The sequence below is a fragment of the Peromyscus leucopus genome, chromosome 8a (assembly GCF_004664715.2).
Source record: "Peromyscus leucopus breed LL Stock chromosome 8a, UCI_PerLeu_2.1, whole genome shotgun sequence".
Lineage (NCBI taxonomy): Eukaryota > Metazoa > Chordata > Mammalia > Rodentia > Cricetidae > Peromyscus > Peromyscus leucopus.
Genome location: NC_051085.1, coordinates 6229997 through 6255041, shown reverse-complemented (window position 1 = coordinate 6255041; position 25045 = coordinate 6229997). Strand labels below are relative to the sequence as shown.

Sequence of the window (25045 nt, the reverse complement as noted above, 5' to 3'; positions counted from 1 at the left end):
TGGGACAAAGAGATGATGTTACAGTCTGGTTTCTATGGCAACAGAGGAGGAGTAATGAAAACTGAAATGTAGGAAACACCCGTTCTGACGATTGTGACATAATTCAGTTTATTACAAGGAAGTAACTACCCAAGAAGCAGAAGTGTCATTACCTGGCAGCCGGTGTCGACAAAAAGCTGCACTGTGCATTTATCTTAGTTGGGCTGTAAAGGGGAAAGAAACACACCACACACCACACACACACACACCACACACACACACACCACACACACACACACACGGAGCCCTCGCTTTCTGCATGTGAAATGTGTGTGTTCTTTAGAAGCCAGTGGTTGGCTGGTGTTCCGGACATGATGTGGTCGAGGCTGTCACCGTAATGGAAATTCACTGCCGTAGCTATGGTAAATCGAGTGTTCTGCCTGTGCTGAATGCATTAGTCTAATGAGATGTTTGCAGCGGCGAGCAGGGCTGGTGGAGACTAGCTGTGAGCAGCAGTAGCACACGGGTGGAAGGCAGCGTGTGCAATCCTCGGGGGCGCTTGCAGGATGCACACAGGTGGAAGATAGCGTGTGCGATCCTCGGGGGGCACGTGCAGGAAATCACCTTCGTCTAAGTCAACACTCCCAACCCGATCAACACCCTGATCAGGGCTCTGTGATCCAGCTGTCGGTAAGGGAGCCTCCCGCTGGAGGGTGTGCCGTGATGTGGGTTCTCTGTGGGCTGCCAGCACAACAGGTTACCTGCTCTAGTTTATTTGGGAGGGTCTGCATGCCTGCTGCTGTGGCAATGCACCAGTGCTGAAATCTCTGAGCCCGGCGGGTAAACTTCAGACCCTGAGATGAAAAATACTATGTTTAATTTCTTAACTATATCGCAAAGGAAGATGTAGTGTAGAAATATACAGTTTATATGTTTTCAGTATGTACGCACTTACTGTTCTTCATCGCTGCGTATAAATATGTGCAAAATTTTTTCTTTTTTTTTTTTCAAACATGAACTCAGATAACTGTTTGGATTTTTTTTTTTCCTAATGATAATTTGACTTGGCTTGCCTTTGTTTTATTAATTTAAAAATTGTAGTATGTTTTAGGCTACAAATATTTACCTAAAATGTATTATTAAAATTGGTGTGTTATAAACACACATCAAAGCATTTGTTTTAAATGTTATTTGTTGTTTACTTATTTTGAATGTTTCAGATGGAATATTTCATGTCTTTGTGTTGGTTGATATTATGTGGTTACCAGTCATAGTTGAGGCTGGGTGTTAATTGCTAGTTGATGTTATTAGGTTTTTGGTTTGTTTTTTTTTTTTTTTAATCAACCTGTCCTTTCTTTTTTATTATTATTTTAAATTTATTTTTATTTTACGTGTGTTGGTATTTTGCCATGGATATCGGGTCCCCTGGAACTGGAATTACAGACAGTTGTGAGCTGCCATGTGGTTGCTGGGACTTGAACTCGGGTCCTCTGGAAGAGCAGTCAGTGCTCTTAACCACTGAGCCATCTCTTCGGTCTCGTTATTAGTTGTTTTTTTTTTTTTTTAAAATCCCAGGTTAGTTTGGAATGGTTGGAGTTTTCCCACAACTCAAAGACTAAGTCACCTCTCTCCCAGGTGTGGCACTGTGTGACCTGAACCGGTTTCCACTTGTCTTCCTGCAGCCCAAAGTGGCCTCTTCGAGTTGCTTGCTAGACCCACAGGAGCAGTGGGGTAAGGGTGTGGGGTAAGGGTGTGGTGTGCGGGTGCAGAGCAGGTGGTTTCCACTCAGGTTGATGTGTCTGAGTCCAAGCTCTTGCCGTTGTCTGTGATGATAGACCAGAGGCGGCTTGCTGTGCTGTCTTTCTAGGGTCATGACGTTTCTCAGGAGGGACAGATCACCAGCAGCTCTCTGACAAAGTGGCTTTGTAGTTGGGATCCTCGAAAAGTAATCCGGGCACTTCAGAACAGACGTGTTTGCTGTGAGCTCTGTGTTTTCAATTTCTCTCTCAATTAAGGAAGACTGTTTGGAAGAGTGAGAGACATAGTTACCTGTCCCTCCTCAAGACTTTCTTCTCATAAAAACAAACGAAACCAAACCAGAATGTCTGGGGCGAAAGCATGAAAGTATAGGAATAATTGTAAAGGACAAGGTACTTGATCTGGAGATCGTATTTCGTGGAACATTGTGTGTGCGCTGCTTGGTAGGAATGTTCAATCTAGTGACCATTTGGACAACAGCTCCTGGGTGACAATTCCCTAGAACACCATCACTGAGTGACTATCAGATCGCAAGTAAAATGTGAGCATAGACGTCCCATGCACAGAAGTTGCTTAGTGGCTTTACAATCTACTTTTAAAATAGAGTTGCCAACTGTTTTTAAAACATGATTTTTTTTTCTTATTGCTCTTAAGATTGTGTTTGTGGAGGGAACTTCTCCGAGAATCTGCCCGTTCAATTTGTAGTATCATAAAAGGAAAACAAAGATTCCCACAAACCCTCAAATTTTAGTTGTTTACCACATTTAAATTTCTTGCTCGTGTCACCAAAATTACTTTTATTTTATACTTAAAAGATGTGTACGAGCAGTTCTAAGACAGAAAAACGAACTGACGAACCCAGAGTCCTGTGCGTCTTCGCTGCTCTGGTGTTTTCGGCAAGTGAAACCAGCTGTAGTTTCACTTTCTGGGACTGTTTGTGGGGGTGAGGGCTGGAGGTCACAGAGATCAGCTTCTGGGAAACAAGCCAAACCCAAACGCAGTCACCCCCCCACTTCCCACCCCCCACCCCGACTCCTGCACTTTGATCTTGCCAACAACTCAAACAAGCAAGGACTTTTAGTATCTTCAATACTACTTGCTTGTGATAAAACTCTAACAATACCCGAAAGGACAAAGACAGAAGTTTAACTTTTTAAATAAATTTAACTTCTTTTTTTTCAACTAAATGGTTGAAAAATCATGACCAGATTGCCCCAAAGCTTTCATAATGGGGTGTTTTTTATTGTTTCTTTTTAATCTTAATGTCTGATCTCAAATGCTTGATTGCAATAAGTTTGAGGGAATATAACAAGGAATTCTCCCTGAAGAATAACTTCTCTGTCGGAAAGCTGGGGTGTCGGACACAAATTCGGAGTGTTTCTTAGGTCTGCAGTTTTGCAAGACCCAAGGGCTTCTCTCTCTCTCTCTCTCTCTCTCTCTCTCTCTCTCTCTCTCTCTCTCTCTCTCTCTCTCTCTCTCTCTCACCACACACACACACACACACACACACACCTTCTGACACACACATCAGAACAGCAATGGCCGGGGCAGGCAACCTTCTCCCTAAGTAGGTACCTCTGAAAACTTCAGCGTCCCAGGGTCCCTAGCAGCTCTCTGTGCTCCTTGGGATTTAGAATGCCAGCTTCCTCCGGTTTCATCCCCTTAGATTTTGTTTGAGAATGGATTTGGGAATGAAGATGAAGACATACCCTTATCCCATCTGGTCTTCAAGGACAGCAAAATCGCTTTCCTATTTCAGGAGTGATGTTTCTGAGAGAAGTCTCCCCTCGGGTGTGAGCACGCAGGCTCCTCTGTATTGATGGGCAAATTCAGTATTTCTGAGAGCTTTTAAAAAAGCTTCCTTGGACATTTATGTCTTAATCCTGAAGTCTCCCAAAAGACTGAGATTTACACATTTCCACTCCTTAAAAATGTTTTTGTTGCTTTCAAAGACAGGTGAGGAGAGATGGGGGATTCAAATGGTCCCTAGGAGAAAGAAAATCAGAGGGTTTGGTAGAAATATAATGTAACAGAAGCCGCCAGGGTGTCTAGCAAATTACTCTAAATTTTAATTAATGAGACACAAAAGCCATACTACAGGCTTTAAAAATTACCCTTTTATCAATAAGGTGATAATTAACTTTCTCTAGAATTAGCGATTCTCTGGGCCCCGGGCAGTTTGCCGCCTGCTAAGTTCTTTGGAATGCTGCCAATTTTTAACAATTGGTCTTTTGGCAAGCCTAGTGGTTTTTAATTCAAACATCTATTGTGGCATTTCCAGTGGTGGCTCAAAGACCATTAAGATCGCTCGAATCCTGGCGAAATTTCTGAGATCCAGAGTAGCTCGGAATGTTGGGGTTCGTTTGAGTTGGTTACTTTCTTTTTCTTCGTGTTGCCGTTTCTACCTTTTCCTCCCCAAACTCCAGGGTCTGCAGGAGTGCAGTCTTCTGGCTATAGGCGCCTGGAAGTCAGTGACGAATCTGGTTTACCGGTGCTTGCACAGCCCCGGGGTTTGTTCTCTGTTGGGTTTATTTTATCTCGGTTTCAGCTCTGGCGAGTGGGTGTGTCCGTTCCCCCCATCCCACCCCTGGTGTCCCTCCCCGCCTGCATTTCAGCAAGATTTCCTGCCTTGGTGGGGGTCAGCAGATGCAAAGATTTAGATGGAGACTTGAGGGGACGCTCAGGCCGAGACTGTTTTGGTTGTGTCTAGGGGTTTGCAATTTAGCTGATTTACCCAAAGTGATGGCTATGGGGCACAGGCACCTAGCGCTCCGTATCTCATAGGACACACCACAAGCCACACACCACATCGCATCACATCACACACACACACACACACACACACACACACACACACACACACACACTGTTGCTTAGGCTGGCATGCTAGTGTCAAGGTCTAGACAGGCAAGTTCCCACTAAGACAAGTACGTCCCCGCCTTCAGTCAGGTGTGCATTCTGGAATAAACCAGCTTCTTGCAACCAGGAGGAGCCCTTTAGCCACAGCTAAGGAGACGGTACTCCTCACCTTGTGGGGTGGTTACCACGTGGGTTGGTTACTCCTTCGGCGGAGAAAGAAACTGATCACCCAGGGCCAGTCCTGATTTATACTCAACTAAAAAGTCATTCCACGGAGTCCTGGGGCACCCTGAAGCCCAGGGAGTGTGTCGGTGGCTCTCGAAGCCGGCCTCTCTGGCGTAGCGTCTGCTCGCACCCGCTGCAGCAGGTCACGAGGAATCCGGTGCCCTGAACCTACGGTCTCTTCACCCTCGCAATTCCTCGGGCGCGGTCTTTCAGAAAGTTTATGAAGTATGTGTGTGTGAAAGTGTTGATCAGATAACCGGACTCGGTCGCACTGTTGCGGATTTTTGAGATTCCGTGCGCATCCCTGGCTGCTGGACTCCGGAAGTCACAACAGCGGAGGGAGGCATGGAGCCGGCTGTTGTGAGACCAGGACTGTGCCATGGCAAAAGGGCGTCCGCTGTGCTTTGAAAGGTGGCAATGACCCAGACCCCGACGGTGACTCAACTTTTGAAGTTTGGTAACAAAGGCTCTTCCTTCCCTTTCTCTAGCCCTGCACCGATCGGTGGATACAGCAGAGATCTCATGGGTTCAAAACAGATATCAGGGCTTGAAAGTCATAAGGAAATTTGTGAAGGGACAGATGCAAATGAGGCAGAGCAAAGGATTGTCCCAATTCTTTGAAAGCGAGGAGAGGGCACTGTGGGGAAGTGGTTAAGGCTAGAACCCAGGGAAGGAGTTTAGAGAAAGATTCAGCTGCAGAGAGGTGGCCCATGGCTCTCAGCTGACAGAGCGCGGACCGTTTTCTTTTAGGTAAAAGGAAGGCGTCTCTTTTTTCTTTCTCTCTTACCCAGACACCATCCCAGGACATCATGTGTATAATGAGAAAACCAGGAACAAACACAAGATGTGTTTCCCCCCAGTACCCTCCAGTGGTGTGTGTTCTCAGAGTGGCCACATCTGGGGCTCTGCCATGGCACAGGCTCTAAGCCAGCCTGGGACGGCCTCAGGATCTGAGTCCTGTTTTGCCTGGCAGCTGGTGCCTTGCCCAGCAAGAAGTGGAGGGGAAACACGTGGTGGAAGTCAGCCGTGGGGACTCATGTTTTTGATTTTGGAAATGAGATTAGAAGTTGATGTAACTGAAACATCCCTCTGGGCCTAACCATTTCTGGGCTATGACCACATCTGATGCAAGGCTCATTCTTTGTGTGTATATGTATGTGCATGAACATGCATGCATATATGTACTCATGTTTTATGGAAGCCAGAGGTCACTGTCAGGTGACTCCCTCAATAGCTGTCTGTCTTTTCTTTTCTTTTCTTTTTTTGAGACGGGGTCTCTCATGAAGAGATTATCATGCTGATTATCTAGACTGGCTGGCCAGGGGACCCCCAGAAGTCTCCTGTCTCTATGCCTCTGGTGCTGGAATTCCATGCTTGCCCCATCATGCCTGGCCTCTTATGGGGGTGTGGGCAATCCAAACTCGGTTCTCATGCTCGCTCAGCAAGTAACTTCACCAAGTGGACGGAGGCATCTCCAGCCCCGAGCCTCATCCTTCTTTTTGGCTTTCCAAAAAAAGAGGTTGACTCCCTACCCTCACCTCCCTAGGCTCAACTGCCTTATCTGTCAGAACATTGTGAAGACGTTAGCTCTATCAGACCATCAGCCATGAAGAAATGCTGTTTGTTCCAAAGACAATGACTGAAATTGCTGTAGAAGGCACTGGATGTACTGGCCAGCACAGTACACCCCTGTGGCAATAGGTGTCTGTCATTGTTCAGCCTGTGACCATTGGCCTGGTTCATGTTACCTCCGTTTGTCAGCCATGCTGGAATTTGCCTTGAGATTTAGGGTTCATCCAGTGGCTGCTGGTGCATTGCCCCTTCTTTTTGGAATTTTCCTTCTTGGTGCTAAAATATACTGGGGCCTAAATGAGTACATCTCTTCTACTGTCTAATTTGCAAGAAAGAACCAAGTGGAAGGCTGTACAGCCTTTGGTGTTCAGGTTATAAACAAGTAGAAACAGTGGGACAAACCCCTAATCTTTCAATTACCACCCACAGTGTGAAGATGCAGCTCTTGTTTGGTGTGTGTGTGTGTGTGTGTGTGTGTGTTGGTGTTGTTACTGTCTTTGAGACAAAATCTTACCACGTAGCCTTGGCTGGCATGGAACTTGCTGTGTAGACCAGACTGACTTCGAACTCACAGAGCTCTGCTTGTCTCTGCCTCCCAAGTGCTGGGGTTAAAGGCGTGCGCCACCGCCGCCGCCGCCGCCGCCGCCGCCGCCGCCCGCCGCCACCCAACTAGCTATTGTTTGGGTGTTCATTATATAATAAACATTAAATACTTAACATAAATAAAACAATCCAACAGTAGGGTGGGGTTATATCGGGGCTTGATGTGGATGTAGTTCGTTGGGTCCCCAGTGAGAAGCTGTACAAGCGTGTGTGGCTTTAATGAGAGCAAATGAGGATGAATTGTGTTGGGAAAGCAGAGTGAGGGGGAGGAACATCAGAAAGGTTTGCTTCGTGTGTGTGTGTGTGTGTGTGTGTGTGTGTGTGTGTGTGTGTGTCCAGCAGGGGCCCAGAGCTCTCTTCAGGTCATGTGTTAGGAACTTGAATTCCTACTAACTGGTTTGAGACCAGGATAGTGAGAAAAAAATTAAAACTATGAAGCACGTATAGCTATTTCTGTATTTGATTTGAAATATATATAGCTATTTTTGGACATAGTTCAGGTCATTTTTATAACTATATTTGGCATTTTCAAGGCTGAAGAGAAAAATATTCAGAAACTTATTTGGGGGGGGGTGCAGAAAACCTATTAATTTCCATACGGCCAGAGACCTGGCTGCTGCCGGTTGATTTCAGCGCAGGGCCTTGTGAGTTACCAGTTAAACAGATCCAGGCCCGACTTCGGCCGAGGTTTCCAGCCTCCCGATTGCTGCCTTATGCAGCCACTCCGTCTCCAGCGTTTCCTTTCTCTTCCCTGAACACAGAAGATGGATGGGATAAGAAGAATTTGCATGGGAACCCCAGGTCCAAGTGAGCCCCCATTTTTCCAACCAGCTCACTCTGTTTTAGAAGTGAGAAGGCTAAAAATAGCAATCAAAACAATGCTCATGAGGGGGAAACCCTAGGCAGCTGAAGAAAGAGTTAAGAGTGAGAACCTATAACTTGGGCCTTTGTCCCCAGGCAAACCCCAGACACCCAGATGGGTGTGGGGCGGAAGGGCAGCCTCCCAGGAACCCGGCTCAGCCTCTGCCTTCCGGTTGTCAGGACTCCCCAGTCGAACCCAGGGCCCCTTTTCCTCCAGTACTTCCCAGTACTCCTCGCTCTTCTGAGGGTTCACATTTGTCCTCAGAATGCGCAGGGCTGATCTGCGAAGCTACCTAGACTCTAGTTCCTAAAAGTCAGGGGACTGCCTGCCGATGTGACCTGGGCCTGAACTGAGGCGTCCTTGAAAACTACTCAACTTCTTTTCCTTCCCAGAGGCGGTTCTCTTTGTCAGTCCTCACCGCCAAGGAGATTTAGATCAAGCAGAACTTTGGGACAGGCTGAGCACGTGGTAAGTGGCAGCAACAGTGACAAGTTGACGCCTGTGTCTGTGGAGGGCGAGGGTAACGCCGCCCCCACCTCGTCCAGCCCGTCTAGGATGCCAGCACACGAGGGCCGTTTGTGTCTGTCACACAGAAGGGGACCCTGATGCCTCCATCGAAGAGCCTGCCGAGGGTCACGTGGCTGTGCGCAATCTGCTGCCTTCTCCAGTTTGCTCAGCGGGCTGGGCATTTCACCCACGGGGGCGGAGAAGGAAGAGGTCTCTCATGCCCAGTGCCAGCTGCTCCTGCTCAGCCAGGCTAAGGTGTTCCAGATCCTGCCTTCCTACAAGAGGAAACCACTCGCTGCCTTCGCTCTCGGAAAGGCCGCGTGGGCCCAGAAAACTTGTTTTCAGAGCAGGGCTCCCTCACTCCATCCTTTTTATTACAAACCCTTTCAATGCCCTGGTTACACGCCTGAAGTGAAATCCCTAGATGACATAACCACCTACACCCCAACCTGAGGCTAGCCCATCCGCATGTGTGATCATATCTGAGGCGCAGAGAAGGGTGAAGGCGGAGTGAGGATTTGAAATCCTTGCCGCCGGAGCAGCGCAGGTCCTGACGCCTGCCCCCAGGAGCTCCAGTGCAGACTGGAACAGCTGACTCCAACCTCAGTTGCTGCTGGCAACGTAAGTTTCTGAAATGGCGTACTGTTCTTGCAATTCTGGACAAAATTCTGAGCAACCTGCCTTCAATCCGTGCGCCAATTATGTGATTGGAAAGTAAACACACTGGTAAGGTCTGGGTCTGGCTTGAGTGTGTATGTCCCCAGAGGTTCATGGGCTGGGAGCAGGGTCCCCAGGGTGGTCTAGAGGTAGAGGCACCAGTAAGAAGTGAATCCTAGATACAGTGGTTAGGCTGCTGGGAGAGCTGCCCTTAGAAGGGACCAGTGTGGTTTGGGGGGAGGGGAAACCACAGTTAGTTCCCAAGAGAGCCAACTGCTACAATGGAAAGTGTGGCCCTCTCTCTAGCTCTGGCTTTCTGGTTTTGCCCGTGGTCCTGTCAGGAGGTCAGCGGCCACAGCCAAGCGAGCCTTCACTAGAGGTCTGTCTGGTCAGACCACCCAATCTCATGTCTTCAGGCTTCAGGCCTGGAAGCCGAACACACCTCTTTTCTTTATACAGTACCAGCTTCGAGTGTGTTGTTGTGGAACAGAAACAGGCTAAGGGGTATGCTGTGTTACTGTGTAAGCTGAAGCTGTTGACAGGTTCAGAAAATGAGTGTTTTCTGTCCGGCAGGAGAGTGCTTTGTCATGACTACTGCCCCACGAGCCCGGAACTCCAGCTGGGCTGGTCCCTGCTCTCTCTCCTAGGGCCAGGCATGCTCACTGGGCGTCCACCATTGTGCCAAGTGAAGGATGACCACCTCATTGCTGAGAGGCCCCTCTCTCGTGGCACTGCTGAGCATCTGTGGGGGCAGCTCACACCTATCTATAACTCCACTTCTAGGGGATTCAATGTCCTCTTCGGACCTCAGAGACCAGGCATGTCCATGGTGCACATAGACATACATGCAGGCAAAACACTATACGTGTAAAATCTAAAAAATTGAAATCTTAAAAAGATGAAAACCTCAATGAATTTTCCCTACACTGCTGACCTATCATAAGCCACAAAGCTCTTAATGCAGCAACAGACCACTGGGACGCAGTGAGAACGCACCGTCTACAATTATTCCCAGGCTATTATTTTTTCGCATTTGAAAGAAGGAATGTAGCCCCTGAGAAGGGAGGCATGCTTCACTATAACGCCCAGTTGATCTCACTGGGTGCAGACTGAAGAGAGAGACAAATGCTTTGCTCCATCCCACCCTGTAAACCACCCCGTCCCTTCCCAGACAGGACAGTTATCATCAGAAGCATGCATAGTCAGAGAGAAAACTAGTAAATATATAGTTCACTTTACTTACTATATTCATTTACATATAATGCTTGTGTTTGAGGATTTCACGTATGTAGACAATGTGTTTTGATCATAGTCACTCCTCCATCCCATTCCTGTTGGATCCTTTGTCCCACATCTTTCTCCCAACTTCATGTCCTTTTTCTTCTGGTAGTAACTTCTGTGTCCCATCAGTTCTGCCCCTATGTGCAGGATGTGGGCCTCTCACTGGAATACTGTCACCCTCCGAGGGCCTAGATCCCTTAGATTATACTTTTAATACTAAATATGTCATGTGGATTTGTAAGTGTGACTAAGTTTTGTCAAAAGTCTATTTATTCTAGCTGAGTATGGTGGCACATGCCTACAGCCCGATACTCAAAAGGAGGAGCGGAGGTGGTCGAACCCAGGAGTTCAAGACCAGCCTAGGCAACATAGCAAGAAGTCACATTTAAAAAGATACTTCCTTAATAAATAAAGTTTTAGTCAAACATTTCCCAGAAAGTACTTATTGAAGTAGAACATACAAGATTTAATAAATACTAAAAATGTGATTTAAGAGTATGATCATCTCTATCATTAATCCCAGCACTCTATAGACAAAAGCAGGTAGATCTCTGAGTTTGGGGCAAGCCTGGTCTACATAGCAAACAAGCTCCGGACCGACCAGGGCTGCATAGAGAGAGCCTATCTGAAAAAAAAAAATGATACAGAGGGTGTATTTCCAAAACAGCAGAATCATTTGGTAGGGCCTGTGTGCACGTGTGTGTAAGATCCAATCCGAGGAGCAGCTCATGTGATCACCGAGGCTGGGCAGTTCAGGATTTGCAGTTGGTAAAACGGATACCCAGCTGAATCAGCGATACAATTCTAGTCCACACCACAGTAGGCTTGAGAGCCGCTAAGGACTGATGTTGGGGCCGGGGAGAAGGTTCTGCAGTTAAGAGCACTTGCTGATCTTGCAGAGGAGCTGAGCTTGGTTCCCAGCACTCAAGACCGCTCACAACCATCTGTAACTCCAGTTCCAGGGGATCTGACGCTCTCGTTTGGCCCCTGCAAGCATGAAGTGATTGTGGTGCGCTTACGAACGCAGACACAACACTCATGTGCATAAAATAAAAATAAAATCTCGAGGAGGAGGAGGAGGAAATACTTGAGTGAGTCGGAGCCTATGAGAATATAATCAGTGTCTCAGGGAGGCAGACCAGCAGGTGGAGTTCCCTGGGACTCAGTGGAGGGACAGCATTTTTGTACTTCGGGTCTTAGGTAGATTAGATGAGGTCCGCCATATGAGGAAGGCAATCCGCTTTCTCCATTCCACTGGTTCAAATGTTAAACCTGCGCATGAACTCTCTCAGAGACGCCTACATCTGACTCATGAGCAGAACTGTTGAGCCAGTCAGTTGTGAGGTCTAAGATGAGGCACCACAGGAGCTGTGGCCACGAAGGAAGCTGGACATTTTCGGGTCCCCCTCTGGACACCGTCAGTCTCACTCGGCCGGAGAAGGTCTTCGAGTGAGCAGTTCCAGCCCTGGCCTCGCGGACTAGAACCACACTGCAGAGCAGAAGGTCGAGGATGGCTGGTGGTGTGGAGTAGGGCGCTTGGGGAAGCCCCAGCGTTACCAATGTCCTGGAAATCTGTGTTTGCAGTAACGGCCCTCAGGACATCTCCGGCTGCCTAGGACAATGAGGAAGCTCCCACCCCCAGTGATGAGGCATGATGGGGAGATGGGGGTGTGTGGATTCAGAAGGGGATGGGGGAGTGCCAAGGAACACAGCACACAATACATAAAACAAGCTGCGTGTGGAGGCTCTTCGATCTCAGCACTCAGCAGGCTGAGGCAGAACTGACATGAGGTACAGCCAGCCTGGGCTAGAGAGTGAGACCCTGTCTAAAAACAAGACCGGAAACGAGAAGAGAACAAGCCATGTTCACAAAGCACATTGTGATGTTCTGAGAATATACTCACAGGAAGGCTGGAAACAGTGGCCATCTGTTTCATGGCTCAAGAAGAAAAAGACCACCCATGGTGCGTATTGGAGTTTGCTGGGGCCAGCTCACCGAGGTCGTGTCTGGGTGTTCAGTGGCCTCTGCTCCATGGTGCATCCCTGGTGTCTCTTTCTCTTCTTTAAAAGACAATTATTTACTTTTTTTTATGCATACAAATGTTTTTCCTGTGTGTATATATGTGCCTAACATGCATGCCTGGTGCCTGAGAAAGTCAGAAGAGGACTTTAGATCACCTGGAACTCATGAATGGGTGGCTGTGAGCCATTATGTGGATGCATGGCATGGAGCCTGGATCCTCTGCAAGAATACAAAGTGCTCCTAACTGCTGATCCATCTCTCCAACCTTCCTTCTCTTCTTTTAAGGGCACCAGTTTCATTGGTTTGGGGTCTCACCCTTATGACCTCACTTTCCCTTACTTAATTCTGTCCCCAAATACAGTCATGTTGCCAGTTATAGCAAGAAGACCGAGTGTGGAAAACCTTAGTTTTGAGGTTCTTTTTTTTTTTTTTTTTTTTTTTTGGTTTTTCGAGACAGGGTTTCTCTGTGTTGCTTTGTGCCTTTCCTGGATCTCGCTCTGTAGACCAGGCTGGCCTTGAACTCACAGAGATCTGCCTGCCTCTGCCTCCTGAGTGCTGGGATTAAAGGCGTGCGCCACCACCACCCAGCAGTTTTGAGGTTCTTACTGATGGTGACACATCCCCTCTTGCCAAGACTGAACCTCCAGGACAGGGGCAGATGCCTGCAGTGGCCAGTGCCAGGCAGATGGCTGTCCGCCTCATCCCAGGAGTAACCCTGGCGAACTGTCCATTCCCCACCGACCCCGTGAGCATAGAGAGGGGCCACTCTATTTCCTGGATGCATGGAGGATCTGCAGGCATGGAGAGGGAGGAGTCATTGTGGGAGGAGGAGGAGGAGTCATTGTGGGAGGAGGAGGAGGAGTCATTGTGGGAGGAGGAGGAGTCATTGTGGGAGGAGAGAGTAGGAGGAGTCATTGTGGGAGGAGGGGAGGAGTCATTGTGGGAGGAGGAAGAGTCATTGTGGGAGGAGGAGGAGGAGTCATTGTGGGAGGAGGAGGAGGAGTCATTGTGGGAGGAGGGGGAGGAGTCATTGTGGGAGGAGGAGGAGGAGGAGTCATTGTGGGAGGAGGAGGAGTCATTGTGGGAGGAGGAGGAGGAGTCATTGTGGGAGGAGGAGGAGTCATTGTGGGAGGAGGAGGAGGAGTCATTGTGGGAGGAGGAGGAGGAGTCATTGTGGGAGGAGGAGGAGGAGTCATTGTGGGAGGAGGAGGAGTCATTGTGGGAGGAGGAGGAGGAGTCATTGTGGGAGGAGGAGGAGGAGTCATTGTGGGAGGAGGAGGAGGAGTCATTGTGGGAGGAGGAGGAGGAGTCATTGTGGGAGGAGGAGGAGTCATTGTGGGAGGAGGAGGAGTCATTGTGGGAGGAGGAGGAGGAGTCATTGTGGGAGGAGGAGGAGGAGTCATTGTGGGAGGAGGAGGAGTCATTGTGGGAGGAGGAGGAGTCATTGTGGGAGATGGAGGAGGAGGAGTCATTGTGGGAGAGGAGGAGTCACTGTGGGAGGAGGAGGAGGAGTCATTGTGGGAGGAGGGGGAGTCATTGTGGGAGGAGGAGGAGGAGTCATTGTGGGAGGAGGGGGAGGAGTCATTGTGGGAGCGGTTATGAGCCTGAGGACTTGCTTGACTGGCCCCACACCCCAGCTGGAATATCAATTGTTCTAAAGGACATCTGTGCTACTTGTTCCACAGAAAACCCAACCTCAGCATTTCCAAACCCAGGCTCATCCTTTGCCCCTCCCCGAAGCCTCCTCCTCCTTTGTTCTGCCCTGGTGATCATGGCCTCCCTGCTCAGCTTTCTGAGAAGACAGTTCTGAATCCCCAGCCTTCCTCACCCTGTGAGTTCACACTGGAAAACAAGACCTCACTGATGGTCCTACTTTAAAGAGAGCCTCTAGCTCCCTCTGCCCCATCCTGTTGCTCAGGCCTCATGGCACTCTCAGGGACCATGGCCATGGCACCTTTATATCCAGTTCCTTCTGCCTCTGGCTAGTTTTGCACACTGCACTAATGGTACCTTTGTAAGACATAGATCCGGTTATCTTAGTCTGTGGGTGTCTGATAACAGGAAAATACCTTAGATTTGATAACTTGTAAGTAACAGAATTTTGTTTCTCTTAGATCTGGATTTGGGAGGTCTAAGCATGGTAGGAATGATGTCTGCCGGGGGATGCCCTCTGTTTCCAAGATGGTGTCATGTTTCTGGGTGCTTCAGACAAGACATACAGTATCATCATATAAGAAAGGATGGAAGGGGATGGAGAGGTGGCTCAGAGGTTAAAAGCACTGGCTGCTCTTCCAGACGTCCTGAGTTCAATTCCCAGCAACCACATGGTGGCTCACAACCATCTATAGTGGGATCTGATATCCTCTTCTGACATAAAGGCATATATGCAGATAAAATACTAATATACATTTTTTAAAAAGTGTTCAGATTTCACAAAAAAAGGAGAATGCCAAATACTTGCTGTGTTTTCAACTACATCATCATAGTATATATCTACTACTTATAATTGCCTAATTATAAATAATTTTTGGGTACACGTCCGAAAATTATTGCATATGTATGTGCTGCTACACATACCATTATGTTGGTCGCTACATACCATTATTCTGATGCATTCATTCATTGTGCATAGTACAAAGCACGCAACAAAGAAAAAATGGAAAAGGCCACTTTTGGGGACGGCCCTTTGCCCTTCCCCAGCTGTCCCCAAGACCTCTGTCACCTTTCACATTCTCTTTCTGTGCCCTGGTATCCTCTTACGTCATATCTTCATGTGATGGCATTCTGTGTAAGGACGCAGACAGACGGACAGACAGACAGACATGAAGAGGCTGGGGAGTAATGGAGTGCAAAATGCAAAAGTAGTCTTAATTCTGAATATCATGCAGTTGGGCTAATGTGATTTAGATCATGATGGGGGGGATGAACTTGGTGTTTATTTTCCCCTCAGACTGTGACTAATTCTCAGAAATGCTGTAGGTTGCTAAATTTTAGTGAACGGATAATAGAATGAACCACCCAGTCATTTTACAGTAGTGGGAATGGAAGGTAATTACAGCTGGAGGGAACTAGTCCCCATCGTGGGCAACACTGGCAGGCTGTGCCCAGGAGAGCTGTGCGCACAGGCTGCAAACCAAGTTTAGGAACCATAAGGACGTGCCACCTTGCCCGGCCCGGGAGAGCGCTTACCTCACTTTTTAGATATTTCAGCCTGTGTCTGACAGGGAATTGGGCTAATAAATATGACAATGAAGTTGAAGAGGAACAGGAAAGGCTGAGGCAGCGGTTCGGTCATCTGTGTGGAGCGTCAGCCAAGGTTTCAGGAGCCCCCAGCGATGAAACAGGAGCTTCTGCTTTAGGCATTTTAATTAGGGGCCCAGGGAATATCAGGGTTGTGGCTGCGGAGGAAGACCTGGGCCTTCATAGTGGACCCGAGGCAAAGCCTTCCTCTAGACCCTCGGTGGCTATTAGGGAGGCTTAATAGCAGTTTGGGGAGGAGAGCCAGGGGTTTCGGAAAGGAGGGTGTGGGGCTCCGCGTGCTTGTGTCCAAAGCAATTAGCTGCTCGGCCGTCAGCACCCTAGCCCTTGTTTTAACAAAGTGGTGGTAAGGACTGACAGAAATGCTTCAATCCTTGACGGGCCCTGGAACATTTCTGAAAAGGTCCTTTTCTTTCTTTCTGTCTTGCACATAGTGACTTAAATATCATACAAAGGACAAAGACATCATGACTCAAACGTGGCTAGCATATCTGGCCCCTGAAATTTATGGGTATTAAGCAGAGAAATGTTGTGACTTCTTTTATTGTTTTATTAAAAAAAAAATAAAACTCAGGAGTTAAGTATTAGGGAATAAACCTGAGAGTTCCGTGAGCAATGAGAAATGTTCTCCACTTTCCCCGATGGGAAAGGCCTGTGTGTCTCTCCGTGCACTTCTTTATTCTTCCTGTGTGTCCCTCTGGCTTCCTCTGAGTTGGCCAGAAAACTCTATGTACATTCTGGCCAGCTGAACGTGGACTCCACCCTCCAGACCAAGGTCTGACTCCATTGGCAGTCTCCAAGTAGTAACATAAACAGGTCTCCCACAACATTCTCCCCTTTTCGTCTAAATAAAAAGGAAGGATTTTAACTCTAACATAGTAAAACTATATACAATAATAATAATTATCAAGTAAGAATTACAATCACTATGTCCAGTCCATTTGTATTTGGCAAATTCAGAGAAAATACTCCATTATTTAACCTTTCTTGGTGAGTCCAAAGTTTCGTACCTAATTTAGTTTTTATTATAACTAAGGAAAACTGTAACTATAACTATCTAGTCTTCAACCCCATCAGAGACCTGAGAGGAATATAATATTACCTGAGTAAATAGGAAGTGCAGAGCGGACAGCTTCTGAACTATAGAAATGACAGAGACATCTGTCTGTCTGAAAACAGTCGCCCCAGGATCCTCTGCACCATTGGGGCATCTATCTTTGGTCTGCAGGCCCAGAATATCTGACAGAAATTTTTGTGAGGCAGAAAAATTTGAAGGACTGTCCTACCTTGTCTTGGCAGAGTTTGGCAGTCACCTTTTTGAGTGTCCTGCTTGTTCAATTTGGTCATCATTCTGTCAGCAATTGAGGCAAGGGCAGTTTCTTACCCAAATGGCTAGCTCTGCCACATTGAAAGAAAACTCCAGATAGAGGTTTTTTTCGATGCCCATCATTCTTTTTTGAAGTAAATTGGTGCTGCCAGGAGCAGACGTGTCTCACAGTCATGAAAAACCTTGTTATTAAAACATTTTAAATGTCATATTCTGTAGGTTTCTGAAGTGTTTGAAGGCCATCTATCTATTTAAAACATATCTCTGTGTGACCTTGAAAACATATCTAACATGAGTGCAAGTTTGATTGTTATAGATGACTAACTATTAACCTGTCTTTCTTTGTTATCCTAAATAGCTTTCAAAGACTAAAACTTTATATTACATTTTAAAATGAGCTGCATAGGTACGATATCTTAAACAAGAAATAGGAACACACAATACAGTATACAAAAATAACCTTGAATTTGTATCAATACACAAAAATATCTTAAACAAGAATAGAAACATATATATATATAGAATAACAAAAATAACCTAAAATTTGTATCAACATAAAAAAAATTCACACCAATGTAAAATATTTGAGACTAGTAGTTGCTTTTTCAGTTTGAAAGTAGATTCAATAATCTACTCTTTTATCCTATTGTTTTCTGTACCCCCTCCCCATTTTCTTTTTAGAATGAGATGCCTGAATCTATTTTCTTTGCTTAGTTTCCACCCTGACCATGGCCAATAACAACTTGTAACTGACCCCCTAAATGATGATAAATATCCACTGAATGACCTAAAAATCACCCACCCTACCTGTTGGGAATGTGGGCACTGTGTCCTTAAAATTACTTCCCATTGTCTGGAGGTGACAGCATCTTTAGGGGACTCTGAAAAAATTGAGATAAAGATCGAGTCCTGGGAGGGCTGGCTGTTGTCCTGTCCTGGTGTGATGGGAAAGGGCAGGGCTTGTCTGAAGCCCTGACTGGAGTAGTCTGTGAGACTGAAGCATCTTAGTTAACTGCTTTGAAGTTGTCCTGAGCAGGGTCATAGTGCGTGTGCATGTGTGTGCACATGTGTGTGTGTGTGCGTGTGCGTGTGTGTGTGTGTGTGTGTGTCTGTGTGTGTGTGTGTGTGTCTGTGTGTGTGTGTGTGTGTGTGTGTGTGTGTGTGAGAGAGAGAGAGAGAGAGAGAGAGAGAGAGAGAGAGAGAGAGAGAGAGAGAGAAGGTCAGTGGAGAAATGGAAGTCAATTGGTACAATGACTTTGATTTATTAATTAGTCAGAGTGAAAATAATTATTAAGTGCCTATAGTAGGCGAGACTCATAGAACTGCTTACTCTGGACACTTAGAGAGATGGGTAAGTGTCTTCTAGGGTAAGAAGTGAGCCTGGTGTCCCTTAGATACCCCTCCTCTACAAAGTGCTGTCCTCTGCCAGCATGCATTGTCTCATGGGTGTGTTCAGGCCCACAGCCAAGTCCCTGTGTCTGTAGGCTGGAATTTAACTGTCTCATAGGCGAGATTTTCCCTCACACTCTGAGAGCAGCTATTGCCTTCCCTATACTCACACACGAAGTCCTGGGGTAGGCTGCTGGTGTCTTCTTTGTTTTTTGAGATTTATTTATTTATGTGTGTGTATGTGGGCCTGTATGAGATTATGTGTGTGTGCAGTACCTAGGGAGGCCAGAAGAGGGCATCAGATCTCCTGGAGCTCGAGTTACAGGTGGTTGTGAGCCACTATGTGGGTTCTGAGAACTGAACCTGGGTCCTGTGCAAGAGCGGTGAGCACTCTTAACCACGGAGCCACCTCGCTAGCCCCAGCTGCTAGTGTCTTGACAGCCCAGGACAGGGAATGACAGCCCTGCCACTGTCCAGGTAGACAGGCCACCTCTTCTTGCCTCTGAGCCTTGGTGTTGTCGGGATTAGAGGGGAGATGAATGCCTCGATTCGCCGGCTGTTTCAGTATGTGACGTGACCAGGGCTGGATGCTCTGCCAGGCGGAGGCCAAGCTCAGTGCTTCTCACAGGGTGGGTTCCCCATTTGACCGTCCTGGGTTGAGAAGACATCCTCTAACTTGTCCAAACTTGTCTCATATGCAAAAAAACCAGAGAAGACGGCAGGCCAGGTCCTCTCTGGTGTCGCCTGCCTCCGTGACAAATCCTGTTTTATTTATTGAGAAGAGAAAGAAAGGGCATCTCCCTAGACAGTCCTCAGAGACTTGTGTTTAAATGTGTTGAAGAACTCCTAACTGGCCTCCTCTGTGTGGACGCCTTGGCTTTCATTCTCCCTAATTCCTCTCTTGTCCCAGCTTCCCCAGAGAGAATGTCTGTCAGACTTCAAGGCTGCTGTCCTTGTGGTCACTGGGAAGATGCTGCTTTAGAGCCAAGCTGGTCTCTCATCAGCTCCGGTTGCCAAGGTTGTAGCCGCCCTGAGTTCTTCAGTCCGAGGGCCTGTAAAACAGCTCACCACATACGTGAAAGCTGACGTCACTCTCTCCTGAGCCGAGAGTTCACAGCTTAGAAACAGACTCAAGCTGAAAGTGTAGCTTTGCCTGCGTCTGAGCATGCTCGGAGTTTCTCTACTTGATGGCTCTCGTCTAGCACAAACAGCAGGGCCTGCCAAACCAGCTGGTGTCAGAGCTCCAGGGAGCCATAGGCAGTAACCCTGGAGCTTTCCTACCATGTCTGTAAAGAGGCAGAGAGCATGCTGTCTTCGGAAGGCCACAGTCGCCATCTTCCCCACAGTTGGTGAGAGCCAGCGTGGGGCTGTGGCCTCACGCACCCCGTTGTCTTGCTAGTTGTTGACACCCTGCGCCTTAGTCAAGCGGTCACTACTGACCCGTCCCTGCTCTTGCTTTATTCCTGTGGTTGTCCTTCTCAGAGACATGCTGTGGTGTGGAAAACAGAGGCCTTAGGGTGGAGAACACATGTCCACAGTTAAGAGTCACAGGTCTCAGGGCGGTGGTGGCGCACGCCTTTAATCCCAGCACTGGAGAGGCAGAGGCAGGCGGATCTCTGTGAGTTCGAGGCCAGCCTGGTCTACAGAGTGAGATCCAGGACAGGTACCAGAGCTACACAGAGAAACCCTGTCTGGAAAAAAAACAAAAACACCACAAACCAAACCAACCAAACAAAAAGAGTCACAGATCTTGGCCAACTGACACAGGGCCAAGTCTCTACCTATAAAATGGCAGTGACGACACCCCCCACTCCTCCACCCCCCCACTCCTCCACCCCCCCCCCCCCCCCCCCCCCCCCCCCCCCCCCCCCCCACTCCTCCACCCCCACTCCTCCACCCCCCACTCCTCCACCCCACTCCTCCACCCCCACTCCACACTCCCCACTCCTCCATCCCCCACTCCCCCACTCCTATCCCCACCTCCTACCCTAAAATGGCAGTGACGACACCCCCCACCCCCCACCCTCGCTCCTGAGGGAGTTTCAAGAATCCAACGAGGTGACCAATGCCTGTGCTGGGGCCTGGATGTGGCAAGTGCCACTCAGCAATCCCTGTTGTCTTTCTCCTTTGCAAAGCGCTTAAGGTTGGGGCTGTGTCCTTGAGACTGGGGAGGCGGTGGGTAAGGGCTGTTTATTGTTTATTGTTTTTAAAGTACCTGATTCACTCCCTTTCCTTCCCGTCTCTCCCCTGTTAAGATGTGGTAAAAATCAATGTGGCATTCTAGTTGTAAAATCGCAAAGCCACCTGGATTTTCATTCACGTATTCATTTACTCACCCACACATTCAATACAGCTCCTGCAGCCTTAGCTCCATGGGAAGTCCATGACACACAGGTGAGGAAGACAGACTCACCCCAGAGAGCTCTCAGTCTTACTAGGGTGCAGAGCGGGAATGCAGGCAAGTCACAGGTGAGTCCCATGCATGATGAGGCAGGCTATGCAGGAGGGAACACCTTCTGCCAGACGACGTGAGGGATCATGCCTAGGATAGACGCCCCCAGCCTTTGGATGGATCCCTTTGCATATGCCAGGGCAGAGAAGGGAGGTGGAGAAGGGATCCGAGGGTGAAGCAGTCTGTGCAGGGCAGTCCTTGAGAGGGGAGGAAGGTGTTGGAGCTGGCTTCCGGTGTGAGTCTCACCTGACCCTCCACTATACACAGAATTCTTCTCTACCCAAGGGAAATGGGCTTTGCAAAGCTCGAACACAGAGCGAGGCCAGGGCAGAGCAGTTTGTGGGAAGCAAGGATGAGCAGAGGATCTGGAAGAAATCAGTCCGCTGTGCCCAGCAATGGAGAAGGGTCCTGTGCTGTGGGATGTCCTGTAGGCTGTAAACATATGTTCCTATGATTGATTGATAAATAAAATGCTGATTGGCCAGTAGCCAGGCAGGAAGGATCGTGTAGGCAGGACAAGAAGGAGGAGAATTCTGGGAGATGAAAGGCTGAGGCAGGGAGATGCTGCAAGCCGCCACGAGGAAAAGCATGACGTAAGATACTGGTAAGCCACGAGCCATGTGACAAGGTATAGATTTATAGAAATGGGTTAATTTAAGATATAAGAACAGATTACAAGCTGCCTGCCATGGCCATACAGTTTATAAGTAATATAAGTCTTTATGTGTTTACTTGGGGGACGTAAGTGGGAGAGATTTGCCCTGACTGTGGACCAGGCAGGACCAAAAAACTTCAGCTACAATCCTGCCTTCTGAGAGGAGAGCTTGAAGGCGTGGGTTCTGTACCAGGACAGACGGAAATCAGAGAAGAGAGAAGGAAAGATGAGCATCCCTCCTGGGCCTCTCGCGACCCACTCCCCGCCCCAGTCTCTTGTCTCACCCGGCTCCATGGTCAGCTTTTGCTCTAAGCCTCACACCAGAGAAGCACAGGGCTTCAACTCAGATAGGCACTATGTATTCTGCTTGGGTCTAGTCTATCCCGGGAGCCCCAGTTCTGAAAGACTTTTCTTCTTAAGAGATTCCAAATGGGATGGCCAGGTCATATCTTCTGCTAGAAGAAACTGCAAGAGCTAAGTCAATTTAGGAAATTCACAGAGGTGTATGTGTGTGCTCCTATATGCATGTATGTAAGTTTAGATAACCTGGAATGAACACATGGCATATTGTGGTATTTGCATACTGCAGTTTTTTATTGTCCACATTTCTTTGGCTTCTGAACTCCCCTATAGACACTGCATTGGACAAGCCTGAATTCAAACTGAAAAACAGAGTTCTGGAGCCTGTCTTGCTCTGGGGTCTAGCCTCAGGCAACTTTGGCCATTCAGCTTCCACTTAATTCCAGGATTGGATCACTGTGCCTCCTCTGTATTAGCTTATGTTATATCTCTTAGTTATCCAAGTTGAACACTGTAGCTGTGTTCATATTTAAATGAAAATTAGTGATTCAGCACAGGCTATTTAGTTAATCCCAAAGAACAGAGGAGAAAGACCACTGACTCAAATCGTTATGGTCAAATTATCTAAATAAGTAATCAATTAAAGCAAACTTTTTGTGTCCACCGGCTGCCTCTCCCAAGGGAGAGGTCAACACTGGATGTGAGGAAGACAAGGTTTTTATAGCTTAGGGGTAGGAGATTTCCAAATGGGGGTAAGGGGAACAGGCGGGGTACGTGAACAGAACAAGTGAGTCCTACATGGGGTCCTGAAACAAGGACATGGTGAAGGTGGGCATAACAAGGTAGTCATAACAACAGGTGGTCATAACAACCTTTTGAAACAAAGGTAAGGCTGCAAGATGAGTATAAACAACTTTGTAAAGCAAACTAAGGCATGGTTGCTGTTTTCTGGAACAGCCAGTACAGAATCACTTGTAGTTAAGGTTGCAGGTGGGACACAGCCCCATCCTTGAGAAACAGAGATGGAGTTATAAACAGGAATGGACCTGGATTGTCTTTACTGTAAGATGGCTTTTCAGCCTAAGGTAGAGGCAGGCTGGTTCTTCACTATGTCGCTGTACAGAGTGAACCTTTTAAAATACAGTAATGGCTGTGGTGTGGCTGAGCGTCAGAGCACTTAGCATGCGTGCGAACACACACACACACACACACACACACACACACACACACACTCACCTCCAGTTGTGTCTCTGCTCTGTTCACAAGTGCCCAGTGGTTCCACCTGTAGCTCAAAAAGAGATGGGCTTGATCACGTTCCTTTGACCCCACTGACGGCAGACGGAGGCCGAGACAAGCAGGAGTGTTTTCACAACAGCCAGACCGAGGTCCCCAGCGCCTCCTCCTTCATGTCCCTTCTCACCGTGCTCCCTCTCTTTGTCCTAGTTCTGACACACTAAGTCCACACCTGCCCCAGGGATAACACACTTGTTACCTCATATGTCTAGAATGCTCTTCATGCACATATCCTCAGGACTTTAGGTTTCTGGGAGTCTTCTTAAATATCCTTTAATTTAGCCACTCCGAGGCCCTCACTGTGTCAGGCCTTACTGCCATCTCTAGCCTACTGTGGCATTTCCCAGCATGGCTGGTTTCCGTGTCTGTGTTAACTGTCCGTTTCTTCCCACTAAAAGACAAGTAACATTGGTTGTCACTCATACTATATCCTTGGTACCCAAAATACTGCCAGAGAGTGAGCACTGGACGAACGTTTGCTGAAGAAAGGAATGGCTGAAAGAATGAGTGAGTGAATGCAGAATCTCCCTCTCCACCCTCCCGTGTGCCAGCCCCACCCACCCAGGTTCACTCACGGCTCTATAGACAGCGTACTCCGTTAGAAATGTTCTCCTGTGTGCAAGTGTACCAACAGGCCTCTGCCTGCAGGTGGATGTGGAAGCGCAGGCGTGACCTTTGGCCCTGGGAAGCATCAGGAAACATCTGGAAAACTAAACATTCTATTTGTCAATGGGACCAGTGAGGAGTGATGGAAACTTAGCGGACTGTATTCCGGAGAAAGCCCAGTGCTTCTCAGGAGGAACAGAGAGCTACAGTTTTCACCCCAGGACTCAGACACATCTGGGGGATGGAGGAGGCTCGTCTGGTTAGGGAGATGCCGGCTGAGCTCCCTGGAAGGATAGGTTGGTTGAGTGTGCTCGGCTGTTTCAGGAGGCGGGGAAGGGACCACGGAGCTGGCACTAGTGAGTCAGAGAGAGTGTCTAGAGACCAGGCAAGGAGAGAGCCGGTTAGAATGAGAGGTGGGCCTTCCATGACAGATCTGAGAAGGAAATGAGTCTGGGGTTTCACAAGAGGTTGGAGGGGGAGGGACTGGAGTCTGGAAGACCCAGGGGTGGCATCAGGAGACAAACCACAGCAGCCATTTGAGAAAGGAGAGTTTAATATAAAACACTCCAGGGTGGGGGCTGCAGAACACAGCGATTTGTCTGAAAACGGAAACTCCGACAAGGGGCCTTGGCGAAGCGGAAATACAGGCCACTCTCTCTGTAGAGAGCCCCGGGTGCCGTCACTGGAGAGAGCTGATGGCGAACCACCCTCTCTGCCATCCTCTGGCCCACTTGCCACCCTGCAGGGAAACTGTCCCCTGAAGAAGTCCCCTCCTCCTCTCCCGGACCTGAAGTTCTCTCCAGGGCCCCCAGTCACAGGCCGGCCATCAAAACAAGGCAAGGGGTGTGTGGTGGCAGATGCTTTGTAATTCCAGAAAGCCAAGGCCAGTCTGAGCTACCAAGTGAGACTGAATAAATTAATAAAATGATAATGAAAAAGGGCTGGAGAGACGTCTCAGTCAGGTGTTGCCATTACAAGCATGAGAACCCAGCCGGGCGGTGATGGCGCACACCTTTAATCCCAGCACTTGGGAGGCAGAGGCAGGCGGATCTCTGTGAGTTCGAGGCCAGCCTGGTCTACAGAGAGAGATCCAGGAAAAGCGCAAAGCTCCACAGAGAAACCCTGTCTCGAAAAACAAAAACAAAAAAACAAGCATGAGAACCCAAGTTCAGACCCTGCTTCAAAAGCTGGGCTGGATCCTGCTCCTTTGATCCCATCGACAGCCCGAGGGAGGCCGAGACAAGCAGGTTTCACTGCCCCTGGCCAGCTGTCCGGACTCATTGGTGAATACAAACCAAGGAGAGGCCCTGTCTCAAACAGAGGGCGGCTCCATCGGAGCCACACTCTGAGGCTGTCCTCTGACCTTTACACACATGTGTGCATGTGTTCACTGTTCCATCATGCAATGCCCCTATACACACTAATAAGAGTAAAACAAT

At 48.2% G+C, this 25045-nt stretch overlaps 1 protein-coding gene across 2 annotated transcripts in view; it reads left to right on the top strand.

Annotated features, from left to right (window-relative positions):
• Positions 1-260: 260 nt before the first annotated feature.
• Positions 261-25045, top strand: part of Scml4 (Scm polycomb group protein like 4) — a 106362-nt gene continuing 81577 nt past the window's right edge. Inside the window, exon 1 of one of the 2 annotated variants that reach the window (XM_037200315.1) lies at positions 261-401. In XM_037200315.1, coding sequence (XP_037056210.1) covers positions 399-401 — 3 coding nt within the window. In that variant the 5' untranslated portion in view covers positions 261-398. The other variant, XM_037200316.1, reaches the window with a different exon arrangement.